At 48.8% G+C, this 27,494-nt stretch overlaps 1 protein-coding gene across 1 annotated transcript in view; it reads left to right on the plus strand.

Moving 5' to 3' along the window:
• Nucleotides 1–27,494, plus strand: part of LOC146797065 (adiponectin receptor protein 2-like) — a 324,514-nt gene that overhangs the window by 72,181 nt on the left and 224,839 nt on the right. The window contains exon 3 of the mRNA XM_085631498.1: nt 22,397–22,583. Coding sequence (XP_085487624.1) covers nt 22,397–22,583 — 187 coding nt within the window. The remainder of the gene's footprint in view (nt 1–22,396; nt 22,584–27,494) is intronic.

The raw sequence follows: 27,494 nt of genomic DNA on the forward strand, positions 1-27,494 counted from the left end.
AGAATATCAGTGCGAGAAGTGATCAACCCATGTGGCAGGAGCGATGTAATTTTTAGGGGTAGGAGCTTTCCCATCACTACCCCAGTTGACTAAGGACCAGAGTCTAACTGAGTCTTTGTCAAGACAAGCCGCTTTAAGATCATGCCATCTCCCCTCATCCCACTCTCTTTTTTCCTGAGCCTGAGTTGATTTGTAAAGCTTCCTTGCTGAGTGGACCCACAGTGTGTCCTTATCTTTTATGGCCTTGACTAATAGGGAGCATGTTCGTCTGCACTCCTTATTAAACCAGCTTTTTGGAATGGGGGAGATCTACAAGTTGATGTTGTAGGAATAAGAAAGTGAGATAGAATATTCTTGAAAAGCTTGTTGTGAAAGTCAATAACTGTCCTATGGTCCTCTATACAAGACGGCCTAATGGACAACTCAGCTAAACAGGATGATAAGTCCTCGCTGATGGTGGGCAAAATTACGGGGGAGTCAACATTCTGGGTCCATTTAATGCTACTTATATCGATGGGGGGTTGTATATCCCTGGTGGAGACCAGGATGTGGAGATTAGCCATCATTGTAGTGCAGAAGCATTCCATGGTGAAGCAGAGGGGATTATGCTGACTCTCCAGCCTTTCCTTAATGCACATATCGCTAAGAAGTGGCAAAGTCTCAAGTCTAATAGGATGTAGTCTATACGACTAGAGTGAGTTGCATTATCATATGTATTGCAGTGGTGTAGCTAGCCACTCTGCTGCCCGTGGCAGTCCCTGCCCCTCAGTGACCGTAGAGCAGGGGTTTGGGGGCGGTTGCTGGCGCGACATTCTCGCGATTGCCGCCCTTCGCCAAACGCAGGGATGAGCGGAGGAGGGGGGAACACCGCCCGCAAACCTTGTGCTGCCCCCCCCCCCACCCCCCTTGCTACGTCACTGATGTATTGGCCCCTTTCCTGTCAGATTCGGACCTACCATTGACTGCTTTAAGCCCCATCTCAAAGGAACGTTCCTGTAGCTGTAAGGCAGCCTTTGACCATTTTTTTATAGGTTCCAATTCTAAACACGGAGTATACCACATCTCGTCCTCCTCTCTTGCTAAAAGAATGTCCTCCGTACCCAGAGGCTCAGAAGTAGTATTGAAGTCCCCTGCTATTATCAGCTAGGAATGGGGATAACTGTTTTCCAAATAGATCTTCCAGGGACGTGACGGTATTAGACTTTAAACCCCTCCTGACCCTTTTAGCTTAGACGTTATAGATATCAATGCTAGTGGTATTATCAACCGCTAGATGAATGGTCATAATAATGAGGCTGTTGATGTGAAGATGCTGTAGTTTACAAACTAAGCCTGGTCTGATCCATACCGTCAGCCCTCCTGAAGGTCGACCAACAGGGCCACGTATCGTGGGGGTGAAGAAATTTAGATAGTCAGGTTTTCAAAGTGGGTCTATGCACCAGTTTTCTTGGAGCAAGCAGATGTCATACTCATCAATTAAATTTTGTTTCAGTCCGGAAGTATAACCTTAGAACCAAGGCCTGACACCTTATAGGAAATTATAGATATTAAGGGTTTAGTCTGAATGCTGATATAGGAGGAAGGGGATACTGTAGCTCATCATAGACTATTGCAAAGACTGACAGAAATTGGTGTAGAAGGGCAGGCTTTTCAATGGTTCTCCAGCTTCTTAGAGCAGCGCACCCAAACCGTCAATCTGGGTCCCTTTCGTTCTGGGGCTAAATCTCTTAGGAAGGGGGTTCCTCAGGGCTCATTCCTCAGCCCCACGTTGTTTAATAAATACGTGGCCCCCCTTGCAAAGATCATCAGAGACCATGACTTTGTTCCCTTCTCATATGTGGATGACACGCAACTCCTGCTTTCGTTTGATAATAATTCAGAGGCAACAAAACAGCTTTTTGCAGAGGGTATGCGTGCTATGTTCGACTAGATGACAAAGAACTTTCTCCAGTTGAATGCCAATAAAACGGAAGTTCTCTTGTTTGGCAAAGCACAACTTCTGTGGTCCCCTGATTGGTGGCCGTCAGAATTAGGCCCTGCTCCCATCCCCACTATCAAGGCAAACATTTTTCAGGCACATGCATTTTCATGCTGAAGCTCCTTCGGAGAGTGTTCTACCTTCTCCCTTTATCTGTTCGAAAGACCTTGCTCCAAGCTTTAGTCGTCTGGAGTAGTGCAATGCACTTTTGGGAGCAGCAAATGAGGTGGTGCTAAACAGGTTGCAAGTAGTTCAGAACTCTTTCAAGTGGTCTCAAAACTATCAGGTCCCTCAGAAACAAATTCTATTGAACCATCACAAAAATTCTGCGACTCTCTAGCGCAGCATTTCCTAGATAAAGTGAAGCAAATCTATGATATTGTTGGCACTAATATTAGCATAGACAACGATACTCCCATTAACATCTGTCCTTCTGACGCCTTTAGCTTCTCTAAATTTGAATTTATCACTAATGATAATGTCACCACTCTTATCCAACAAACTAAATCAGGCTCCCGCCATGATTCACTTCCCCCTAGTATCTTCAAGCTAGCCTCCGAGAAGCTAGCTCCTTGTCTTGCCGATATTTTTAACACTATGTTCTCAGTAGGTGTTTTCCCTGCCATATGGAAAACAGCTTCTATAGTACCGTTGTTAAAGAAACCTAGTATCGATCCCACACAACCTAATAATTATAGATCTATCACTCGTTTACCTTTTCCCGCTAAATTAGTGGAGAAAATCATGAATGAACAACTGACTGATAATTTACTAAAAAATAATTATCTTGATGAGACACAGTTTGGTTTCAGAACAGAACATAGCACTAAATCTGCTTTAATTAAAGCTACAGATGAAATTAGATCGACTTTGGATTCAGGGGGAGCAGCCGCCTTGATTTTATTGGATCTTTCCGCGGTGTTTGACACCGTCGACCATGATCTCTTGTTAAATCGCCTAAACTCCATTGGCATCTCTGATAAATCACTCACACTACTCTCATCTTTTCTGTTTGGCAGAACACACTCAGTGGCCCTTGGAAGCTATGAATCTCCGTCCTTTGTCCTTCCCTGCGGAGTTCCTCAGGGATCATCTTTAAGCCCCACGCTATTCAAGATTTATGTAAGAACCTTTGGGCTAGCAGTGACATCTTAAGCAGACGATACACAAATTGTCTTATCCCTATCAAAAAAATCCTCACCACAAATGCAAAATTTCAAGGATTGCATGCTTGCAGTCAGTTCATGGATGAACTCTCACTGTCTGATATTAAACTCAGACAAAACTGAAGTCATCACATTTGGCAATTTCCTTAATTATTGGTCACAGAGTTGGTGGCTGGATGAACTGGGATCGGCTCCGATTTCAGTCACCATAGCTAAGAACCTTGGCGTTATTACTGATGAACTGATGATAAATTGAATTTTAAATCACTGGTAAATGCTGTCTCTTCATCATGTTTTTTCCTGTTAAAAACTATTTAAAAAGTACTCCCATTTATCCCCATGGACAGAAAAAAAACAGTGATCTCTTCTTTGATCTTGGTAAAGCTAGACTACTGCAATGGCCTTTATATCAGCCTACCTGAGAAACAACTCAATAAGCAGCAGATGATTCAAAACGCAGCGGCCCATCTTCTGCTGGGTATTCCTAAGCATTCATCTGTCAAAAAGTATCTGCATAAACTGCATTGGCTCCCAATCAGGAACCGCATTATTTTAAAATCTCTCTGCATTACCTACAGAGCACTCCAGAATACTGGCCCCATTTTTTTGAGGCGCCTATTCTACTGGTACATCCCAAAAAGGCACCTACGCTCTGAAGGAGCTAAACTGCTAGCAACTCCGAGAGTCTTCAAGGCTACATGGGGTGGAAGTAGCTTTAGGGCAGCTGCCCCCAGACTCTGGAACGAACTTCCGTTTGCCATCAGATCCCTTCCAACTTTACTTGTATTCAGGAAGGCCTTGAAAACATGGCTATTTGATAAATAGTCATCTTCATCTTTACAGAAACTGGCTAGTCCATGGTCCAGTGCCAAGACACCCTCGGGTAATCGTGCGCTTAACAAATTTATTAACATAACATAACACTGCGGCACGGTTGGCTCTTCGTCTGCCTTCTAGGGCATCCTCCGTGCCGTTACTGAAATGTCTTCACTGGCTCCCCATCCGTAACAGAATCAAGTTTAACATCTGCTGCCTGGTCCATAAAACTATCAATGATAGCAGGGCCAGGCATCTGGCGGAACAACTTGTCCCTTACCGAACTAGCATATTTCTGCGCTCTGGTGGGAAGGCTCTGCTAGTAGTCCCTCGGGTTAACAAACTTCGAACTGGGGGCAAATCTTTTGCCTATGTTGCCCTGAGTCTCTGGAACTCGCCATCGCCTTACGCAAGTGCCCTAATTTGCTTAAATTCAGGAAACTATTGAAAACTGAACTCTTCAACTACTGTGCATCCCACTACCCCCTAGTTGTCTATCCGTGGTCAGCGCGGAGATACCCCTGCTGGGGTGAGTCCAGCGCTTTATCAGTTTTTCATTCATTCATTCAGAGACGCAGTAGCCTGGGATTACAGACCCATAAGGTCGCCTTAAGCCTGTTTGTCATGTGGGGCACTCAAAGCCTTTAAATGAGAAGAGGTGCCATACTTCTCATGACCCAAGGAATAAGTGGACCAGCCATGAAGAGAGAATGGTAGTTGTCAGTATATGTCCCGTGTAGGAGATCCAACACATACATGAGACGGGGGGATACATCAATCAGCTTGGTGTCTATGCTCAGGGCGCCTATATTTGAATCAAATTTTGGAATCAGATTAGTGGGAGGTTTGAACATCAAAGGCCACTAAATTGTCAGCTAAGTCCCTCTTCCCCAAACTTAATATGACAGTATCAAACATTGTGCTACTTGGTGAATATCTTTTCACCCCGAGAATATCTTCCCGTATGAGAGAGCGACAACCTCTCACTTTACAGATCCAATGGATGGTTTTGTTAATTAATGCATCCTTGCCTTCTTTGTGCGTGGGGTGCATGAGTTTGTGGACATTAATCAAGAAGATGGAGGAGCTAGAATTAGGAACCGAAGGTCCCAGCTGGCAGGGGAAGTTGTGCGAATGAGCTGGGGGATGCCTTGGTAGCTTGAGCTCCCTGCGAGGCTGCTTGTTGGGAGAATTTGGGGTCTGAGAGGAGCAAGGGGGTAGAATGAACCTACACTCATTTATGTGATCTGGGCCCCCATCCCTCTGATAGATTCCGCAGGGGAAATCGCAAGTGTGGAAATGTCAGAAGCTGCCAAATTCTTATTCTCAATGGGATTTGATTCCTCGAGTGGAAGCTGACTGCTAGGTGATGCGTGTAATGTTAACAGCTGAGTGAGAGAGTCTATCATATAATCGATTTAGTGTAATGGAAAGACATGACACCAGAGCTTTGTGATCCCTACTTCTCTCCTGAGCTCTTTAATATGCTGGGAAAGATCAGCTATATCACTCGTAAAAGTGGGCGATTGACATCCAGACCACCCCCCCCTACCTGTCTCTAAAAGTGGCAGAGCGTTGGTCTGTTTGGCAAGGGGCGAGTAATGGTTGCTTCAGGCAATAGAGGCGATGTAGATCGACTGATTGGGTGCGTCACTTTTATGCTGTGCAGCAGAGGTGTCGTTTTTGGGCTGTTCAGCTGGGGTGTCTAAGGCGGGAGGAGTGTAGGAACTGCAGTTTATACTGGCCCTTTGAAGTAGCTCCAAATGGTATGGGCTTGTTTTTTATGCTTGGGTGTAGGCCCTACTTCAGCAGGGGATTACTGAAAGGTTTTCTTTTTGGGGTTTGTTCCTGGGTTGGCACACAGCTTAATGGTATAATTATTATTTTCACTGTCCCTAGGCTCTGTATGAGTGGGTGGATCTGCACTGATTAACGATTCTACCTCCTCAATTAGAAGGTCTATCTCTTTGAGGGAACGGTTATCTGGTTTGAACAATTTTTAGGGTGTTTAGTGAAGTCCTGGGCTAAATCCGCTGCCTTACATTTTCTCATGAGACATGCAGAAAAAACCCTGTTAAGGCCACACACTTCTCCAGTGCAAAATACAATACACCAATACAATGTGCCCCCGCACTCGGGGCCCGATTCATAGAATTAACTTGAGACAAAATCCTAAACTTACTACTTTTGGTATTCACAGAATGCACTTACTACTTTTGCGATTCACAGAATAAACTTACTCCTTTTGGTATTCACAGAATGGATTTACGACTACTAACTTTACGTCCGCACTCGGGCCGGAATTTCCGGCCCGGAGGCGGGGTTTCCGGGCCAAAGGCGGAGCTTCCTGCCCGGAGGCGGGACTTCCGGGCCAGAGGCGGAGCTTCCGGCCCAGAGGTGGGGATTCCGGCCAGTGGCGGAGATTTAGCCATGGCCAAAATCTCACCTCCGGCCCGGAAGCTCCGCCTCCGGGCCGGAATTTCCGGCCCGAGTGCGGACGTAAAGTTAGTAGTCGTAAATCCATTCTGTGAATACCAAAAGTAGTAAGTTTATTCTGTGAATCACAAAAGTAGTAAGTTCATTCTGTGAATACCAGAAGTAGTAAGTGCATTCTGTGAATACCAAAATGGTACTAAGTTAAGGATTTTGTCTTAAGTTTGTTCTGTGAATCGGACCCTCGGTCTGTAGACATCAAACTAATGCACATCTAAAGCGTGGATAGAAATGTCAAGCACCACAACACATGAGCAAATGGAACCCAAACTGGCACAACATCAAATCATTGGTTTGAGATTTGGATAACAGTACCGTGGGTGTCCTGACAACGGAGCCAAGAGGGTGGACACAGCCCAGCCACCTCCAGGCTTTGATGGGTGCGGACAGTCTCACCCTTGGCCTGGACTACACCTGGGCGCGTCCCGCACAGCTGGCCTTTGATGCCCTGAAATAGGATTCAGTGCAAGCAGCTTATGATCCTGTAGGGGGTTGTGGGCGATGTAGTCCCCAGCGGCTGTGCCCCCTGTGGCTCAAACGTTATCCTGGGCAGATGAAGAGTTCAGGTCACCAGCAGTGTAAAGCTAGGGTTTTTGACAAGCGGTTCGCAAGGACAAAGTTAACCGAATAAAAAAGTCTCAGAATGGCCCCCTCGCAGCATGACTGTGAGGCCCTTAAATAAGATTAAATGCGAGCAGCTGATGATCCTGCAGGGGGTTGTGGCCGATGTAGTTCCCAGCAGCTGTGCTTTGCAGCGGTTCACCCACTGTGGCGCACACATTATCCTGAGCTGATGAACGGTCAGGTCCCAAGCAGTGTCAAGAAGTGTCAAGCTAGGGCTGGTGACAAACGCTCCGCAAGGACAAAGTTAACCCAAGGATGCTAGATCCTTAGCAAAACGTTAAGGACTGCAAATACTGCATAACCTTTTCTGTACAGACTAGAAAGTACAGGGAAGCAAGGCTTCTTTTGTGGCTTCACAAGAGAAAATCCACAGAAACTCCAGTCCCTAGAGAAGAGGGATTTTTAACTCCACCCAAACAAGCCCAGAAGAGAGAAAGATCTGTAAAGAAGTTGAATGAGGAGTCACCAAGGAAAATATCAACACAAAAAATGAGGGCTAACAAGAGTCTAGGACAGTCTAAGATGAGGCATACCTTGTCTCATGGCTCATCCAAAATATAGAAAACAAGGTCAGAACAGTCTACTCCTTTTCAATCTGCCATAGTATCAGCTAACATTAAAAACTTACCTCAGATCTTTTTCTTAGATCCCATGCATCAACATCAAAATTGTCGACAAAAAAGTCAGTGACGTCGATGGCTATGGTGGCGTTGCGAATGACAGCTTCCACCACAATGATGACAGGCTCTTCGTCAGCAAGCTCGGTATTGAGGACATCCCTCATTGATGACTAGAAAGTCGACTGCGGCTCCGTCAACCAAAATGACAAAGGTTGCTCTGTCACCAACACTGTTGGCGAATGTTGTTCCGTCAGCACAACTGTCCACTCCTTCGACAGCTTTGTCATCGGCTACTCCGACACCGATAATTAAGTTGATCAAATCTGACCAGATCAGACCTCACAAAGTAAGGTGTCATATTCATCTCCGGTCTATCTTTTGGAAATGGGGGCTATGGACGAGGATGAGGACAAAGAACCTTTTGGGGCTTCAAGTAGCCCGTCCCAGATACATAAAAATGCCAAGAGACAGATGATGAATATGAACAAGATGGAACATCTTGCTTAATTGGAGATTTCTCCTTTAGAGACAGACGACAAGCTAGAGAAAAGTCTTATGAGGAGTTCCATGAAAATTATCCTTCTGGAGAAGCATTTGAGGAGCAGTCCTTCCAAGAATGAAATGATGCAGGTTCCTGTTGCTATAGTCAAATTCAAAATCATCTTTATTTGATTCAAGATAAAGAGTCATAAAAGCATACATTGCAGTATTAAAAAATTGAATCATGGTTCTTAAATCAGTATACAGTTTACAGAAAAACAATACGTGAATAGTCGATTGGCTAGACATCTTATCACAAGGACAAATTATGAATTGATGTGACCAGTTATTAATATTAGGGAAGCTCATCAAACGGTGAAAGATATCTAGCCTGAAACGCGTCGAAACAAACCTGTGTTGGTGTTAGACCTGTCAGCCCTTTGGGTGGTCCCTCCTCATCATTATTTATTTTGTCCCACTTTTGCCTCAAACCCTGTTTGAATTTTTCCTTTTTTGGGAACCACCAGACTTTTTCGTGTTGCTACAGATTCAGGGAGCCATTTTAGCTACCCCTGAAACTTCTGTCTGAGGGCCTGGAGCACAAAATGGTGGCCACCTGTGACATCACCAGCATCCACTGGAACCTACCAGCACCTTCCAGAACATTCCAGGAGATTCCAGAACTCTGTGACAGTTGGAGGCGGTTTGGAATGTTGGGAGGTTAAGAGAGAGTGTTGGCAGTTGGAGCTGGCAGTTGGCACCTGACTGGTGAAGAGAGAGGAGCACAACAGTGAAGGAGGAAGGAGTGAAGCAGCAGGGGTGGAAACTTGTGCCTGGAGTGGGGTCCATAAACCCACCCTTGATACTTGTCCCTACTGATGGATCCCAGCCTATAGCCCTGTGTGGGAAGAAGACAGAAAAACTCATCCTAAGGACCTGGACAGCAGGAACAGGCCTTAGAAGCAGAGAGCAGCAAGATCCTGACCTGGAAACTGGTTTCCCTGGAGTCCGGCGTCGAGTAGCCTGAGACCTGGAGCCCGAGGTGGAGAAGCGGCGCTGACTGAGGTAGCAGACGTCGTACCCGGAGCCGCCTGAGGTCGTGAGAGGGCGCCGACGGGGGTCGAGAGGAATACCAGAGGTCGAGGAGGAAGTGAACCGAGGTCGAGCGAGCGGCGTCATCGGAGGAGTGAAGTCCGCCCTCCGGAGTCGTCGGAGACCGAGGTAGAGGTGAACCGGAGGTCGGGAGTGAGGATCGCACTCCGGAGTCGCCCGGAACCTGAGAGGAGGAGCACCGGAGGTCGGGGGTGAGGATCGCACCCCGGAGTCGCCGGAAGTCGACATCGAGGCCAGGCCGGCCGACGTCATCGGAGCCGAGAGCGCCATCGGACCGGAGCCGCCCGAAGTCGACATCGTGAAGAGACTGCCCGACGTCGTCGAATCGGAGGTAGAGATCGAACCGAGGCCGCCGACATCGGACCGGAACCGCCTTCCGGCGTCGACAAAGAACTGACATTGTGCCGAGGCCGCCGAGACCGAACCGGAACCGCCTCACGGCGTCGACACGACTCCAGCGGCGTCGGAACATCAGAAAAAGGGCAGTAAGTGGAGTAGAGGGCGCCTAAGGCCCTGTGGAGACCTGAGAGACTGCTCTAAGGGGCTAGGGAGGTGCTGAAACCTACCTGACTGTGCCTGGGGTGAACTGGGACTAACCTAGAGAGGTTGTGTGGAGAAGGAAAGCCAGGGCATTGGTATTCCCCCCCTTTGATCTACCTCAGTTTAGGCCTCAGCCTTGTCCCAGCCAGGGAGTAGCCTCCCCCCTCAAGCCTTCCACAACCCTACAAGCTGTGCCTGGGCCAAATCAGCCCTTAAGAAGTGAAGTGTCATCTGATTATATGAGGGGTGCTGTATACTTGTAATTATTTATTGGGGATACTGTATTTATTGAGTTTTTACCTATTTATTGCTGCACTATATTTATAGGTCCACAGGACTTGTTGGTGTACAATATTTATTGATACAGTATTTATTGCCTCAAAGTATTTAATTGTCTGTATATATTGCACTTGTATTTATGCCCTGTTATTTATGATCACCCCTATTTATTTCATCAAACAGCCAATATTTATTTGACCTGCACTAATTGAAACTTGTATATTGTGATTGACCTATTTATTTTTCCAATCAGCAACTAAGAGAAAAAGATAAAGAAAGAATATTTTCATAATTTTTACGGTGTAGAGTCGTTTTTGGAACGGATGCACGCATGGTTATTGTATGGGTGTATTGTATGCTTAGCACTGTGCCTGTTTCCTGACCACTCGAGCCAAGCTACCCCATTGTGTTGGGAAGGTCCACCACCACCCTGCGGAGTGGGAGTGGGGCTGTTTCCAACATAAATTGGTGTTCAGCGGTGGGATAGAGCTGTGCCTACATATACTCAACAATAACTGTGGGTAGTCCATAGGCCTACACCGGGAGTTTTCTCACAGCGGCCTTCCAAATTGTGGGTTTTTGTTTTTTCCAAATTTACTCTGGTGGTGGGAGGAGGTATTACTAAAGGTACCCCCCTGCATTGTTACTGCACAAAACCTGTCCTCTAACCTGAGTGGGCAAGATGGAGTTTGTACTGGAAGATTTAGAAACGTACACTGTGGCCCAACTCAGGGAGTTTTGCCAGCGGAAGGGGGTGTACTGTCCCCCAGGAGCAAAGAAGGGTGCACTCCAAACCAGCTTAAGGGCTTGGGGGGAGGCACGCCGAGAAAGCAAGGCTGAGGAGGAAGACAGGGATGGAGAGCCTAACCCCGAGGGGGCTGAGATGTACCAACCTGAGGTGGGGAACCTGTCAGCAGGGCCCAGGACACTTTCTAGGAAGGGCAGCACTGTCTCTAGCGGGGGCTTATCCAGCGTGGAGTTAGCAGATCGGAGAGAGAAAAGACAGCTCACATGGGATTTAGCCAAGCTAGAGAAGGAGAAGGAGGAACAGAGGTTGGCTCATGAGACGGAGAAAGAGAGGATGGCTCATGAGATAAGACTGAAAGAGATAGAGCTTCAGATCCTAAGAATAGGGGCACAACCTGTTCCTAATGGTGGCAGCCAAAACCAAGAGGTCACCAGGGAATCCAAACCTTACCTGCCAAAGGACATAGTAGCTAGCTATGGGGCGGGTGACGACATCGCCAAGTGGCTAGCAGCCTATGAGGTCTCGTTGAGGGCCCATGGGGTTCCAGTGAAGTACTGGGGAGGGGGATTGTATAAGTACATGCCTCCAGCTGGTAGGGATGCTTTATTGGCCCTCGAAGAGGATGAGCAGACCCACTACCCCACCATGAAACTGGCGCTCATCAGAAAGTTTGGACTAACACCTGAAAAGTACAGACAGAAGTTCAGGGGTAGTCACAAACTGGGCACACAGAATTGGGTGGACTTCCTGGACTATGCAAAGAAGGCACTGGAAGGTTGGATTCAGGGCAGTGAAGTAAGGAACTACGAGGAGCTGTTTGACCTAGTACTGAAGGAACACCTACTCGAGAAATGTTTCCCTGAACTGCGGCAACACCTGGTGGATAGCAAGCTGACCAGCCCCCGGAAGCTTGCTGAGGAGGCGGACATTTGGGCTAGTACCCGGGTGTCCACAAGGGGGACTGGAGGGGATACTCAAAAGGCCGGACAGGGCGCCCCCCAGAAGAAAGAAGGAGGGGAAAAGAAAAAGGAGTTCTCCAAAGGCCCCCAAAATAACTTCCAAGGGAAGGGAACAGGATTCACCTCTAAGGCTAACCCACCCAGAAACCCTAATCCTGGCCAGAGTCAGCAGCCAAGGGTTGTCCATTGCTACGAGTGCGGTGGCGTTGGACACTATAAAGGAGATCCGAAGTGTCAGAAACGATCACCCCCTCCCACTGGAGGAAAGCCCCCCGGAGCAGCTAGTGCAGTGCTCGGGGAGGAGATGCCCTTAACTAAGGGAAGGGAGTGGGCGGGTGTCCCTTTAGTGTCCCTGGGAGAACGGGAGATGGTTCCTAAGATCCAGGTGCCCGCAAATACCGCAAAGTATGGGCAGTGGATCACCATCAACGGCCAAAGAGGGGAGGCTCTGAGAGACACAGGAGCCAGTATGACTATGGTGCGTAGCCAGCTGGTGTCTCCAGAGCAGGTAATTCCCGATGTACTCCACCCAGCCGCGATGGCTGACGGCAGAACAGGTCACTATCCAGTGGCCGAGGTTCCCTTTGAATGGGGGGGGGTTGCAGGTTCACTTCGAGTTGCCGTAAGCCCTGCCGTGCCAGTCGATTGTCTGCTGGGCAATGACATGGAGCACAACGCTTGGAAGGAGGTGGAATACCGGACTCACACCGAGATGCTGGGTACACCTGACTGGGCCTGTGTTAGCACAAGGTCCGTGACTACCCGAAGAGGGAGTTCATTCCGGCTGGAGCCTGGAACAAAGGCCCAGCCGGCTGCCAGTCAAGGGAAGAACCGAGGACAGGAGGAGCCTGCCTCGGCGTCTCCACCCCGTAGGACGGATAGGCCACCGGAGGTGGTGGACCAGGAGTCTGCGGAGGGGGACGTTACCAACCTGGAGGACCTACCCATCCCGGCCGAGTGGCACGTGGAGGGAGGCCCGTCCAGGGAGGAATTCTGCCAGGGCCAGAGGGAGTGCCCTACCCTTGAGGGGCTGAGGCGACAGGCCGAAGCCCAGGCAGCAGGGAACGTTGAAGGGAACTACAGTGTTTACTGGGAGGATGGCCTCCTCTACAGTGAACCCAAGGCACCCCTACATGGATCGTCACGAGCCTTGGTAGTTCCTCAACGTTATCGAGCCTTCCTTTTAGAGTTGGCTCACGAGATTCCCTTGGCAGGACACCTGGGGCAAGACAAGACCTTCGCCCGTCTTGTCCCACACTTTTATTGGCCTCAGATGAAAGTGTCGTCCGATACCTACTGCCGGACATGTGTGTCTTGCCAAGCCAGTGGGAAAACAGGGGTGAAGCTGAAAGCTCCCCTGGAACCACTTCCTGTCGTTAGCACCCCCTTTGAAAGGGTGGGCATCGACATTGTGGGTCCGTTAGATCCACCAACATCAGCTGGTCACAGGTTTATCCTGGTCCTGGTGGATCATGCCACACGGTACCCAGAGGCAATACCTCTGAGGACCATAACAGCACCTGTTGTGGCTAGGGCCCTGATGGGAATCTTTACCCGAGTGGGTTTTCCCAAGGAAGTTGTGTCCGACAGGGGGACCAACTTCATGTCAGCGTATATGCGGGCAATGTGGAAGGAGTGTGGAGTGACATACCGGTTCACCACTCCTTACCACCCCCAGACCAATGGTCTGGTGGAAAGGTTTAACAAAACCTTAAAAGGCATGATCAGAAGTCTGCCTGAAAGCCTGCGGAGGAAATGGGACGTCCTCCTACCCTGTTTACTTTTTTCTTACAGGGAAGTGCCACAGAAGGGAGTGGGCTTCAGCCCCTTCGAGCTTCTGTATGGGCACCCTGTACGTGGACCTCTTAACCTGGTGAGAGACGGATGGGAAAGAACTCCCAGAAAGCTCCCCCAGGATGTGGTGAGCTACATGCTGGCCTTCCGGAGCCAAATGGCTAAGTTGTGGAAGCAAGCTTCTGACAACCTGGAAGCCAGCCAAGCAGTAATGAAGGCGTGGTATGACCACAACGCTCACCCGGTGGAGTTGGAGCCTGGCCAGAAGGTGTGGGTGATCGAACCCGGAGAGCTTAGTGCCCTCCAGGATCGCTGGTCAGGACCCTTTGAGGTGTTGGAGAAGAAGGGTAAGGCTACCTACTTGGTGGACCTGAAGACCCCTCGTCAGCCCCTGCGGGTGCTGCATGCCAACCGCCTCAAACCCCACCACGAGAGGCCCGAAGTCATCTTGATGATGGTGACTGACGGAGGAGAGGACGTGGAAAGCGAGCCTCTCCCTGATCTGTTTGCGTCTCAAGAAAAGGATGGGTCGGTGGAGGGAGTGATTCTCTCCCCATCTCTAACTCCTGAACAGCAGGAGGACTGTCGCCAGGTCCTGGGGCAGTACTCTTCGTTGTTCTCCCTTGTCCCGGGTAGGACTCACCTGTGCGTCCATGACGTGGACACAGGGGACAGCCCACCTGTGAAGTCCAAGATCTACCGGATGTCAGACAAGGTGAAGGCCAGCATTCATAGTGAAGTCACTAAGATGCTGGAGCTAGGAGTGATTGAACCTTCTAGCAGCCCCTGGTCTAGTCCGGTGGTGTTAGTACCGAAAGCTGCACCACCGGGTGCCCAACCAGAACTGAGGTTCTGTGTGGACTACCGGGGACTGAATTCAGTGACAAAAACTGATGCTCATCCGATCCCTAGGGCGGATGAATTGATTGACCGGCTGGGAGCTGCCCAATATCTAAGTACCTTTGACCTTACTTCTGGGTACTGGCAGATCTCTTTGACTGATGGAGCAAGGGAAAGGTCAGCCTTCTCCACGCCCAATGGCCACTACCAGTTCTGTGTGATGCCCTTTGGGCTCAAGAACGCACCTGCCACGTTTCAGCGCCTGGTAAACCAGATCCTCACCGGAATGGAGAGTTTCTCTGCTGCTTATCTGGATGACATAGCCGTCTTCAGTAACAGCTGGGAGGATCACTTGCGTCACCTGCAAGCTGTACTCCAGGCCCTGAGACAAGCTGGATTGACGATCAAGGCCAGCAAGTGCCAGATCGGGCAGGGGTCGGTAGTGTACCTTGGACACTTGGTGGGTAGGGGAACGGTGCAACCCCTCCAGGCGAAGATCGAGGCCATCATGGCCTGGGAACCCCCCAAGACACAGACTGAGGTCCGAGCATTTTTGGGCCTCACGGGATACTATCGCCGCTTCGTGAAGGGGTACGGTACCATCGTAGCCCCTCTCACGGAGCTCACGTCCAAGAAACAACCTCGACGGGTAGTCTGGACGGAGGCTTGTCAGCAAGCCTTTGAGAAATTGAAGAAAGCCATGTGCGAGGCCCCGGTCTTAAGGGCCCCAGACTTTTCCAAGAAGTTCATTGTCCAGACAGATGCATCAGAACATGGCATTGGGGCAGTGTTATCGCAACTCAACGAAGAGGGCCTGGATCAACCCGTGGTCTTCCTATCCCGGAGACTACTTCCCAGGGAACAGAAGTGGAGTGCAATAGAGCGTGAAGCCTTTGCAGTGGTATGGGCTCTGAAGAAGTTGCGGCCATACCTGTTTGGCTCGCACTTCCTAGTTCAGACCGACCACAGACCCCTTCGTTGGCTGATGCAAATGAAGGGGGAGAATCCCAAGTTGTTGAGGTGGTCTATTTCCCTACAGGGGATGGACTTTCAGGTGGAACATCGGCCTGGAGTGGACCACGCCAATGCAGACGGTCTCTCAAGGTATTTCCGCCTTAGTGATGAGAACTCCCAAGGGGTTGGGTAGCTCTCCCCACTTTCAGCTGGGGGGGACACGTGTTAGACCTGTCAGCCCTTTGGGTGGTCCCTCCTCATCATTATTTATTTTGTCCCACTTTTGCCTCAAACCCTGTTTGAATTTTTCCTTTTTTGGGAACCACCAGACTTTTTCGTGTTGCTACAGATTCAGGGAGCCATTTTAGCTACCCCTGAAACTTCTGTCTGAGGGCCTGGAGCACAAAATGGTGGCCACCTGTGACATCACCAGCATCCACTGGAACCTAGCAGCACCTTCCAGAACATTCCAGGAGATTCCAGAACTCTGTGACAGTTGGAGGCGGTTTGGAATGTTGGGAGGTTAAGAGAGAGTGTTGGCAGTTGGAGCTGGCAGTTGGCACCTGACTGGTGAAGAGAGAGGAGCACAACAGTGAAGGAGGAAGGAGTGAAGCAGCAGGGGTGGAAACTTGTGCCTGGAGTGGGGTCCATAAACCCACCCTTGATACTTGTCCCTACTGATGGATCCCAGCCTATAGCCCTGTGTGGGAAGAAGACAGAAAAACTCATCCTAAGGACCTGGACAGCAGGAACAGGCCTTAGAAGCAGAGAGCAGCAAGATCCTGACCTGGAAACTGGTTTCCCTGGAGTCCGGCGTCGAGTAGCCTGAGACCTGGAGCCCGAGGTGGAGAAGCGGCGCTGACTGAGGTAGCAGACGTCGTACCCGGAGCCGCCTGAGGTCGTGAGAGGGCGCCGACGGGGGTCGAGAGGAATACCAGAGGTCGAGGAGGAAGTGAACCGAGGTCAAGCGAGCGGCGTCATCGGAGGAGTGAAGTCCGCCCTCCGGAGTCGTCGGAGACCGAGGTAGAGGTGAACCGGAGGTCGGGAGTGAGGATCGCACTCCGGAGTCGCCCGGAACCTGAGAGGAGGAGCACCGGAGGTCGGGGGTGAGGATCGCACCCCGGAGTCGCCGGAAGTCGACATCGAGGCCAGGCCGGCCGACGTCATCGGAGCCGAGAGCGCCATCGGACCGGAGCCGCCCGAAGTCGACATCGTGAAGAGACTGCCCGACGTCGTCGAATCGGAGGTAGAGATCGAACCGAGGCCGCCGACATCGGACCGGAACCGCCTTCCGGCGTCGACAAAGAACTGACATTGTGCCGAGGCCGCCGAGACCGAACCGGAACCGCCTCACGGCGTCGACACGACTCCAGCGGCGTCGGAACATCAGAAAAAGGGCAGTAAGTGGAGTAGAGGGCGCCTAAGGCCCTGTGGAGACCTGAGAGACTGCTCTAAGGGGCTAGGGAGGTGCTGAAACCTACCTGACTGTGCCTGGGGTGAACTGGGACTAACCTAGAGAGGTTGTGTGGAGAAGGAAAGCCAGGGCATTGGTATTCCCCCCCCTTTGATCTACCTCAGTTTAGGCCTCAGCCTTGTCCCAGCCAGGGAGTAGCCTCCCCCCTCAAGCCTTCCACAACCCTACAAGCTGTGCCTGGGCCAAATCAGCCCTTAAGAAGTGAAGTGTCATCTGATTATATGAGGGGTGCTGTATACTTGTAATTATTTATTGGGGATACTGTATTTATTGAGTTTTTACCTATTTATTGCTGCACTATATTTATAGGTCCACAGGACTTGTTGGTGTACAATATTTATTGATACAGTATTTATTGCCTCAAAGTATTTAATTGTCTGTATATATTGCACTTGTATTTATGCCCTGTTATTTATGATCACCCCTATTTATTTCATCAAACAGCCAATATTTATTTGACCTGCACTAATTGAAACTTGTATATTGTGATTGACCTATTTATTTTTCCAATCAGCAACTAAGAGAAAAAGATAAAGAAAGAATATTTTCATAATTTTTACGGTGTAGAGTCGTTTTTGGAACGGATGCACGCATGGTTATTGTATGGGTGTATTGTATGCTTAGCACTGTGCCTGTTTCCTGACCACTCGAGCCAAGCTACCCCATTGTGTTGGGAAGGTCCACCACCACCCTGCGGAGTGGGAGTGGGGCTGTTTCCAACAGTTGGGCATTAAAAACATTAATTAAATATGGTTGCATTGCAAAACTGGTCAATACCATTTGGTTGTGCTGTACAATTGGCTTGACCAGTTCCACCTTCAATCTTGCTTCCCCTAGGATGTTTAAACATTCTCTTTTTAAAACATTCCTCATAATATACTGCAGGGTTTCAGGATTTTCATAATATTCAGGGTGGCTAATATCAATCATAAAATTCTTAATATATTTTAGCCGCAGTATTTTCAAAGCGTACTCAGAGCCACAACAGTCCTGTACAATTGCACGATTAAAATCCATACGGTCCGATATCCATATCTAGTGCCAGAGGAGAACTGGCGGTACCTTTATCAGATCTGCTAAATAGGTTACTCCCAATTACGCAGGACACACAAAATTAGAACAGCTGCTTGGGAGCCCAAGGAGATTTTTAAGAAACCCGTTTTCTAGCAACTGTAATGAGTCCACATTTACATGCCCCCACAGCTCGGTTTCCTTGAGAAGTTACACAGACCCGTAATTGGTCTATGAAACTTCATCCTTCTCGATTTTACTGTGCTCCTCCAGTGACCCATGCCGTCAAATAAAATTCCCAAGTACGAGAAGGTGTCTGTTTGAGGTAAAATAGCATCTCCTATTAAAATATTACACCCCTTATATAACTTTCGACCCGCTTTCACAACGTAAGTTTTGTTTATATTAATTGATAACCACAAATTCTCCATAAAATGAACAAAATTGTCTAAAAGGTGCTGCAGGACCATGGGGGTGCGGGCCATCAGCACCGCATCGTCCGCATATAACAGAACTGGTATTGGCCGGTGACCGATTTGGGGCAGGTCGATACATTTATGTGTCGATACATTTATAAAATGGGGAGAGTACGCACACTTGACATACTCTTTTTTTTTTATATCAACCGATCTTGTACATTCACCTCTTGTACCAAAACGAATCTTAGCCGAGCTGATTTAGTATAAATATCTTAAAAAGTTAACAATGGCTCTGTCAACACCCATGAAGTTCATAATAGACCAGAGTTTGTCGTGGGCAACACAGTCGAATGTGGAGGTCAGGTCCACAAACACCAGAAATAGTTACTGTGAACAACACCTGAAGCCAAGCTGCGGCTTTCGTGTTAAGAGCACTGCATATCCGGATCATCCTTGAGAAGTACCCCGCAATTATTAAGAAGGACTTCTACATTCGAGCACCCTCACTGTGTTTTATTGCCCCCAGAATCTCTGTCCTGAAGAGACCCCGTACCGCGAGAGGGTTGAAATGTCGTTGACTAATGAAAAGGGAGAGCCCCAACAAATCATAGAGTTGTCCTTGAAGAATTTATTGTACTATATCTTCAACTGGCTCCTCTTTTAAATTACCAATAACCACCGTTTCAGTTCTACAATAGCACTACATTTATTTCACTGGTTTGGTTATGGTCACTTCACTGGTGTTCACAAATCACTTTCAAATGTGAAAAGGTATATAATGTAAATAGACAAATACAGAATATTTTTATGCTTTTTTGTATCGCAAAGACTGTTATGCAAAATAAATTACACTCACTTTGGCTGAAGTGAGAACTATGTAATTTCTGTTCTGTGGGTCTTTACATAAAACTCTGTTATAATATTGGTATGCCTTATGGACCGAGGGTTTCATCCTGTACTCTTCTTGTTTTGTTTAAATCAAGCAGGATATATTCATTCTTGCAGAAACTAATTAACTTAGAAAATGAGTTCCTTGTGAACATTGTTTCTGCTTACTGGGTAAATAAGAAGCATATAAACATCTTGGAATTAGGAGGGGTAACTTTGTGGCTGTATGCTTTTCTTCCAAGAACAAAAGGATCTGCAGTGATGGTTCGAATGGACAACACAACCACAATGTTCTACCTAAACAAGCAAGGAGGAACAAGGTCTTAGCCACTATCCACGGTAGAGCATGTGCAGGTTACAAGTGGGCGGACGAATGTTAACTATCACAAGCAAAACTTTCAAGAATATTCAACAAGTGGAGAAGGCCAACCTTGGATCTTTTAACTACTCCACTCAATCAAAAATGGGAATGCCAATGCAAGTAAGTTTTTCCTGTAGGGACCTTGGGTGAACGCCTTTCAGATTCCATGTATTGGAATCTTCTCATTCGCCTTTCCACCAATTCTTCTGATTCTGCAGATCCTCAACAAGCTGAAGAGGGAACCGTGTTGAATTATTCTAATAGCTCAGGTGTGGCCAAGGCGGTTTTGGTACACAGAACTTAGTCTCATGTCCGAACAGCAACACATTCCACTCAAACCAATACCAGGGCTACTATCAAAGAAGAGTTGTCATGTAACTCACCAAATCCACAATCATTCAATTAAGCTGCCTGGCTCCTGAATACAACGAATTCCACCAGCTGAATATCTCACAACAATGCAGAGACATGCTACCCAAAGCGAGAGCCCAAAAATATTACAACTGAATCATATAAGGCAAAATGAACAAGGTTCTGCAATTGATGTTCTTTGAATAATTGTCATCCTTTCTTTTCTCTTCAACCTCTGTGCAGATATTACCATACCTGCTCAGCTTAGGTCACTCTGGCTTATCGCATAGTTCAATTAAGCTTCATCTCACTGCAGTATCAAAATTCAGAAGAGTCTGGATTTAAAGGTCTCGATGGTCAGATAGGTTACTACAATAATTCCTGCATGGACTGTTTAGAGCTTACCCACTGGTAAAGAGACCACCAATTGCATGGCAGCAATTACAGTCCTGGCTCAGCTAATGCGAGCACCTTTCGAACCAATACACACAGCCGAAATCACATACCTTTCATGGAAAACTGCTCTACTTATAGCCCTTATATCAGCTAGGAGAATTAGTGAGATACAGGCATTTACAATACAAAGGCCATACCTGCAATTCAAAAAAGACAGTTGTTTTGCAGACTAATCCTTACTTCATACTTACAATACCATCAGCTTTTCATCTTAATGAACCCATTGTTTTAAAAGGGAACTTCCAAAATTCAACCAATGCAGCAGAGAGAGCCCTTCATACTCTTGATGTTAAAAAGTGCCTAAAATTTTTTATTGAACCAACAAAGAGCTTTTGAAAATCTGACCAACTTCTAGTTGCCTTCACACCTCTGCAAAAAGGGCAAGCCTTGGCGGGAAGTAGCCTAGCAAAATGGGTATCAGCAGCAATAACTTTTTGCCATAAAAAAGCAGGAAGACCGCTTGCAGATAAAGTTCATCCTCATTCAACAAAAAGTGTGCCGAATTCGACAGCACTTTTTGCAGGAGTATCCCTACCTGACATATGTAGGGCTGCAACTTGGACAAACAGGTGCACCTTCACTAGACACTACTATCTAGATGCCACTTCCAGCCAGGACGCTGCAGTGCGTCATGCACTTCTTCATAATCTGTTTCAAAGAGGTGAGCTACTTTAGCATTATTATCATTATTATGTATATTCTAAGCATTAATGCAGTAATTATTGTTGTTACTTATATTATTATTGTTACTACTATTATTATGATTATTGGTACAGTTCAGATGTAGGAATACAGCGAATAGTACATTTTTCCCCACCTCCGCATGATATCTACATTGGAGCAAGCTTGTTACTGCTTACTTTTCTAATTTAAGCATGTGAATCTATGAAAGAATCAATACTGGAAAAAACACAAGTTACTAACCTGTACACTGTGGTTCTCCAGTATTGATATTTTTCATAGATTCACTTGTAACTCTCCTTCGTCCCCTTTCAGGCACTCATCACATTAATTAACTGAGAGGCTGGTATTATATATATTTTGTACACTTGTGCTCTGGAATCTGAGGTGTGGTGACTCTGAGGGACAGGAACAATCCAGGAGCTGCCATCTGATTGGCTAGAGTATGGTCTACCTATAATGATATGGACGGGTATACAGTCTCACTGGTTTTGGTTTAACCGTATGGCTCTTTGATTTACACTACTAGTAATTACAGTGAGACTTCCACCTCGACGATGATGTGAAATATTCAAGCATGTGAAGCTAGGAAAGATGTCAATGCTCGAGGACCTAAGTGTACAGGTAAGTAACTTGTTTTTTACCGAGGGTTCACAGCCAGACCGCAGTAGAATAATCAACCATTTGAATTTATGAAAGATACCAATGCTGAAGAGGTGCAGTTACAGGTAAGGAACCTTTTTGTAACTAGAGAAAGACTTGCCTTAGCATGGATGATTGGTGTAATCTGAGAGATAGGTTTGCTGCTCATGTCCTTGAGATCTGTATAACCCGAAGCATAGCCCTGTTTTTGAAAGCTATACTAGTCATGTAATCCAATGACCAGCTCTCCTATCTAAGGTTTCTTAGATTTGTAAATGAGAGAATGCTGAAAAGTTGGGGCTTGGGTGGTACAACCTGTGCATTCTAATACGTAACAGCCCTGCTGTTTGATTCATCATGTAAGGTCTGTGTGTCCTGACCGTTAGCTACAGTGTCCAATTCTTGAATAAGGAAGCTTATTGAATTCAGAGGAATAGCTCTACTGTTTGGCCTTGTGGGATCCGAAAACGATGAGAAAAAGTATATTGTTTCAATTACAGTTTGTAAGACTTTTATTATGCATTTAACTTTGTCAATTATCTCCTCATAGTGAAGGTACTCTTTGGTTGTGGGTTTTGTCACTCCTTTTGGATCATCTATATGTTCAGGCTGTTTATAAAGATTGTCGATTGGAAAAGGCATCTCTAACTTCTTTGTTTTTGTTCTTCTTTCTTTCATTTCCCCTCCTGTTACCTTCCCCGTTTCCCAGGGTTCCTGTTCTTCCTGTTCACCGGCATTGCCTACATGTTCATGCCCAATGTTCACTTTGTAGACCCGCTGAATGAGAAGATTGCATTGGGCCTTTTCTTTTTAGGTGCAACCCTGTGCCTTTTCTTCTCTTGGATTTTCCACACTGTGTCCTGTCGCTCCCAGAAGGTGGCGCTTATTTTCTCCAAGTAAGAGCTTTCTCTGTGTATCTGTATATCTGCCTGACTGTTTTTATTCTCCATGAGGTAGTGCCATTGGTAATTTCCACGTTAAAGTTTTTTCAACCTCTCCTAGGTTGTCATAGCCCTCCCAAGGCAAGTGGGCAAGGTGGTGAGGGGTTAATTCTTAATTTCTAGAAGTAAAAGCTACAATTGTGTGTTCTTTACCTTCCTAAGGTATGGTCCCGAAAAATTCAAGTGTAATTGTCTTTTCAGTATAGCTGAGGAGGCAGCCCAGATATTTTCCAAGTAAGTATTATCTTTGCCACTCCATCTGTTTTTCTCATGCGTCTCCAAGGAGACTGCAACATCTTTCTCTAAGCGAAAGATTAATCTGCCAGTTCTGTCGAGGCCCCCTAAATGACTGTCCATTAATTCTGTACATTATCTGACCGACTCTCTTTTGTCGCAGAGAGGCCGCCTCATCTCCATTATCTCATGACAACAGATGCTTAATTGTACATCTGGTACCTCACATGCAGAAGTTGCCCATAAATATGTAAGAGGCCCAAAAATTCATATTAATGTACTGTAGTTGCAAGTAATCCGGCTTGACATATATGCCTTCCTGCCCACGTTAAATAATCAGCTGGAGGTCTGAAGAACAGACAACCCAAACTCTGTGTATTATATCATCAAATAAAGAGAGACAAGATCTCACACACTGTTGAAGAAAGCACAGGATATCTTAGTGAATTACCAATATCATTTAATATGAGCATCTCAATGAAGCCTCTACTGGATCTTGATAATAATCAAGTGGATACCCAAGGCCTCTCCCGACTGGACTGTCACAAATCGGAGCTCCACCAAGATCAACCTGAGGCAGTGGAGATGATCTCAGCTGGGCCTTTTTGCCACACAGCAGAACAAGAAATGGTGGTTCTCTCGTAGGCTTAAGAGTAGATGTGCACCTTTCTTTGGGAAGGCCTGCAGAGTCACTTAAGAAAGAAAATAGTATGCATCCTGTAGGATAAGGCTACAATGACCAAATTCTTAATTTTGTAGATACAAAAAGGTGTCAGGAGATCTGTCTTTGCATATAAAACACCGGCCACCAGCTGTGTGTGTGCCCCTCGCCCCGCTGCTGCCCGCAGCCTCGTTGTGCCTGCCTCGCTGTTCCCTGCCCCTCCGCCGTATTTTGCGTGTGTGTGTTTAACCGTTTCGTTTCCTAATTGTTTTTTGCCTTTTGACTGTTGTCACTGCTGTCCCCTGAACGTTGTTGTATTGGCTTTGTTGCTTGTTATTCAGTCCCCCTGTTCCTGCCCGCCCCGCTCCCCCTTCCCGCCGCCGTCCAAGCGGCCACGCCCCTTTTCCTTTTGTGCCCTCCCCGCTCCCGCCTCCCAGCTGCTCCTCCCTCCCTCCCACTTGGCCATAAATGGTGACCGCGCGTATGCGCAGCGGTCACGCGCAGCGGGCGCGCCGATTGAGCGCCGAAGGCGCGCCAAAGGCAAGCCCGTCTGCGCCTGGACCGCGCCCAGTGGCAGGACCCTTGGTCCCCAGCGATGCAAGTCGACCCGACAGACCTACGACGCCACGGCCCTCAACGCACTCAATGCCGGCCGAAACCCCACCTGCTGCCGAGTCGCCCCAAGACGCATTCACGGACCCTTCACCTGCACAACCTGCAGGTTCTCCTGCCTCCGAACCTGCACCACGCCCGCCAAGCCAAACTCCAGCAGCGACCTCAAGTGCATCCTGCTCAACACCCGCTCCGTCCACAGACACGCCGTAGAACTCTGGAACCTCCTCGACACAACATCACCAGACATCGCCTTCCTCACTGAAACATGGATGAACGCCTCCTCAGCCCCCGACATCGCCATCGCCATCCCGAATGGATACAAGATCATCAGGAGGGACCGCGTCAACCAGACCGGAGGAGGCATCGCCATCGTCCACAAGAACACCATCCGCATCACGACCGACGCCGACGACGCCGACGACACCCTCGCCACCGCCAAACACCTCCACTTCCAGATTCACACCGACCCAAAGACGACCCTCAGAGGCACCCTCATCTACCGACCCCCGGGACCACGCACGCAATTCGGCGAAGACATCACGGACTTCATCAGCCCACACGCCCTCCCCTCCGCCGACTACATCCTCCTAGGGGACCTCAACTTCCACCTGGAGAACAACAAGGACCGCAACCCCGCCACCCTGCTGGACAACCTCGCCAACCTCGGCCTCAAGCAACTGGTCAACACCCCCACCCACTACGCTGGCCACACGCTTGATCCCGTCTTCTCATCCAGCAAGCACATCAGCTTCAGCCACTCCACCGAACTCCACTGGACCGACCACAGCTGCGTCCACTTCAGATTCAGAAAAACCACAACCCACCACCACCCGCAACAGGTTCCTCACAGGAGCTGGAGCAAGATCACCGCCGACCAGCTCACCACCTCCCTCAGCCAGAACCCACCTGCCAGCACATCAGACGCCAACGAAGCAGCCCGCAACTTCACGCAGTGGCTGACCGCCTGCGCCAATGACCTCGCACCATTGAAGAACCCTCCCAGCAGACCCAGAAGCAAGAAAGCCCCCTGGTTCACCGACGAACTCAAGGACTCCAAGAAGACCTGCCGCACCCTCGAGAAAGCCTGGCTCCACGACCGGACCACTAACAACATGACCGCCCTCAAACACGCCACCCACAAGCACCACCAGCTCATCCGCACTACCAAGAAGAAATCACTGAAGGAGCGACTGGACAACAACGCCCACGACAGCAAGGAACTCTTCAGCATCGTCAAGGAGTTCTCCAACCCCAGCACCGGCAACAATGACATCACCCCTTCACAAGATCTCTGCGACTCCCTCGCCTCGTTCTTCCACCGCAAGATTGCCGGCATCCACAACAGTTTCGGCGCACCATCCACGCACCCAACCACCGAACCAACGAACCCCACCGCCACCCTCCGCACCTGGACCACGGTGTCCACCGAAGACACAGCCCGCACGATGAACACCATCCACTCCGGCTCTCCAACCGACCCCTGCCCCCACCACGTCTTCAACAAGGCCGACTCCACCATCGCACCCCAACTCCGGGACATCAGCAACACCTCCTTCAACACCGCCACCTTCCCGGAGAGCTGGAAGCATGCCGAGCTCAGCGCCCTACTGAAGAAACCAACAGCGGACCCCACCGACCTCAAAAACTTCCAACCCATCTCGCTCCTCCCTTTTCCCGCCAAAGTCATCGAGGAGATCGTCAACAAATAGCTTGCCGCCGTCCTCGAGACGAACGGATCCCTCGACCCCTCGCAGTCCGGTTTCAGAGCCAACCACAGCACCGAGACCGCCCTCATCGCAGCCACCGACGACATCCGAGCCCTGCTCGACAACGGGGAAACAGCGGCACTCATCCTCCTGGACCTCTCCGCAGCATTCAACACTGTCTGCCACCGCACCCTAGTCCAACGCCTCGACAACACCGGCATCCAAGAGAAGGCACTGAAGTGAATCATCTCATTCCTCGCCGGAAGAACACAGAGAGTCCGCCTCCCCCCGTTTCGATCCGAAGCCACCAAAGTCATCTGTGGAGTCCCGCAAGGATCATCACTCAGCCCCACCCTCTTCAACGTCTACATGAGACCTCTAGCCGCCATCGCACGCCAACACAACCTCAACATCATCTCCTACGCCGACGACACCCAGCTGATCCTCTCCCTCACCAGAGACCCCGACACCGCCAGAACCAGCCTACCCGAAGGGATGAAAGACGTCGCCGAGTGGATGAAGAACAGCCACCTGAAACTGAACTCAGACAAGACGGAAGTCCTCATCCTGGGACCATCACCCTCTGCCTGGAACGACTCCTGGTGGCCCCCAGCCCTGGGCACCGCCCCCAAGCCAACAGACCACGCACGCAACCTGGGCTTCATCCTGGACTCCTCCCTCTCGATGACCAAACAAGTCAACGCCGTATCCTCATCATTCTTTCACACCCTTTGCATGCTTCGCAAGATCTTCCGATGGATCCCGACCGAAACCAGGAAGACGGTCACCCAGGCCCTCGTCACCAGCCGACTGGACTACGGAAACACCCTCTACGCCGGAACCACAGCCAAGCTACAGAAAAGACTCCAACGCATCCAGAACGCCTCCGCCCGACGCATTCTGGACATCCCCGACGCAGCCACATCTCCGGCCACCTGAGGGACCTGCACTGGCTCCCCGTTGACAAGAGGATCACGTTCAGGCTCCTCACCCACGCACACAAGTCTCTCCACGACCTGGGCCCCAAGTACCTCAACGACCGCCTGACCTTCTACACGCCCACCCGCCAGCTACGGTCTACCAGCCTCGCCCTCGCAACCGTACCACGCATCCGAAGAGCCATCGCCGGAGGCAGATCCTTCTCCTACCTGGCGGCCAAGACATGGAACTCCCTCCCCATCCACCTCCGGCTGACCCACCACCTCGCCTTCAGGAGACAACTCAAGACCTGGCTGTTCGAGCAGTAGCGAACCCCTTCCCCCAAGCGCCTTGAGACCCTTCCGGGTGAGTAGCGCGCTATACAAATGCTATGATTGATTGATTGATTGATTGATAAATGCATAATGCCTTTGTAAAACAAACCAAATGTCTTTCACTAACCCTTTTTTAGTAGAGTATAGAAATGAAGGAGCATAAGACAGTGTAGCCTCTTAGCCTGCCGTTATAAGAGATGAAAATAGACGTGGTGGCTTTAAGGCCCTAGGGACCACCAGTATCCCATCATGCTTGGCTAGAGGTAGTTACCGCAGTCCCTTTTTCTGGCACCTGCTGACAGGACCTAGCAGCACTGACTTCAGCCTTTCTAAAGCTTTTCTCTTCAAAATTCACTTGTGAATTATGTCAAAAACAACCTCATTTGACATCTTTCAA

Source organism: Triturus cristatus, chromosome 10 (assembly GCF_964204655.1).
Source record: "Triturus cristatus chromosome 10, aTriCri1.1, whole genome shotgun sequence".
NCBI lineage: Eukaryota > Metazoa > Chordata > Amphibia > Caudata > Salamandridae > Triturus > Triturus cristatus.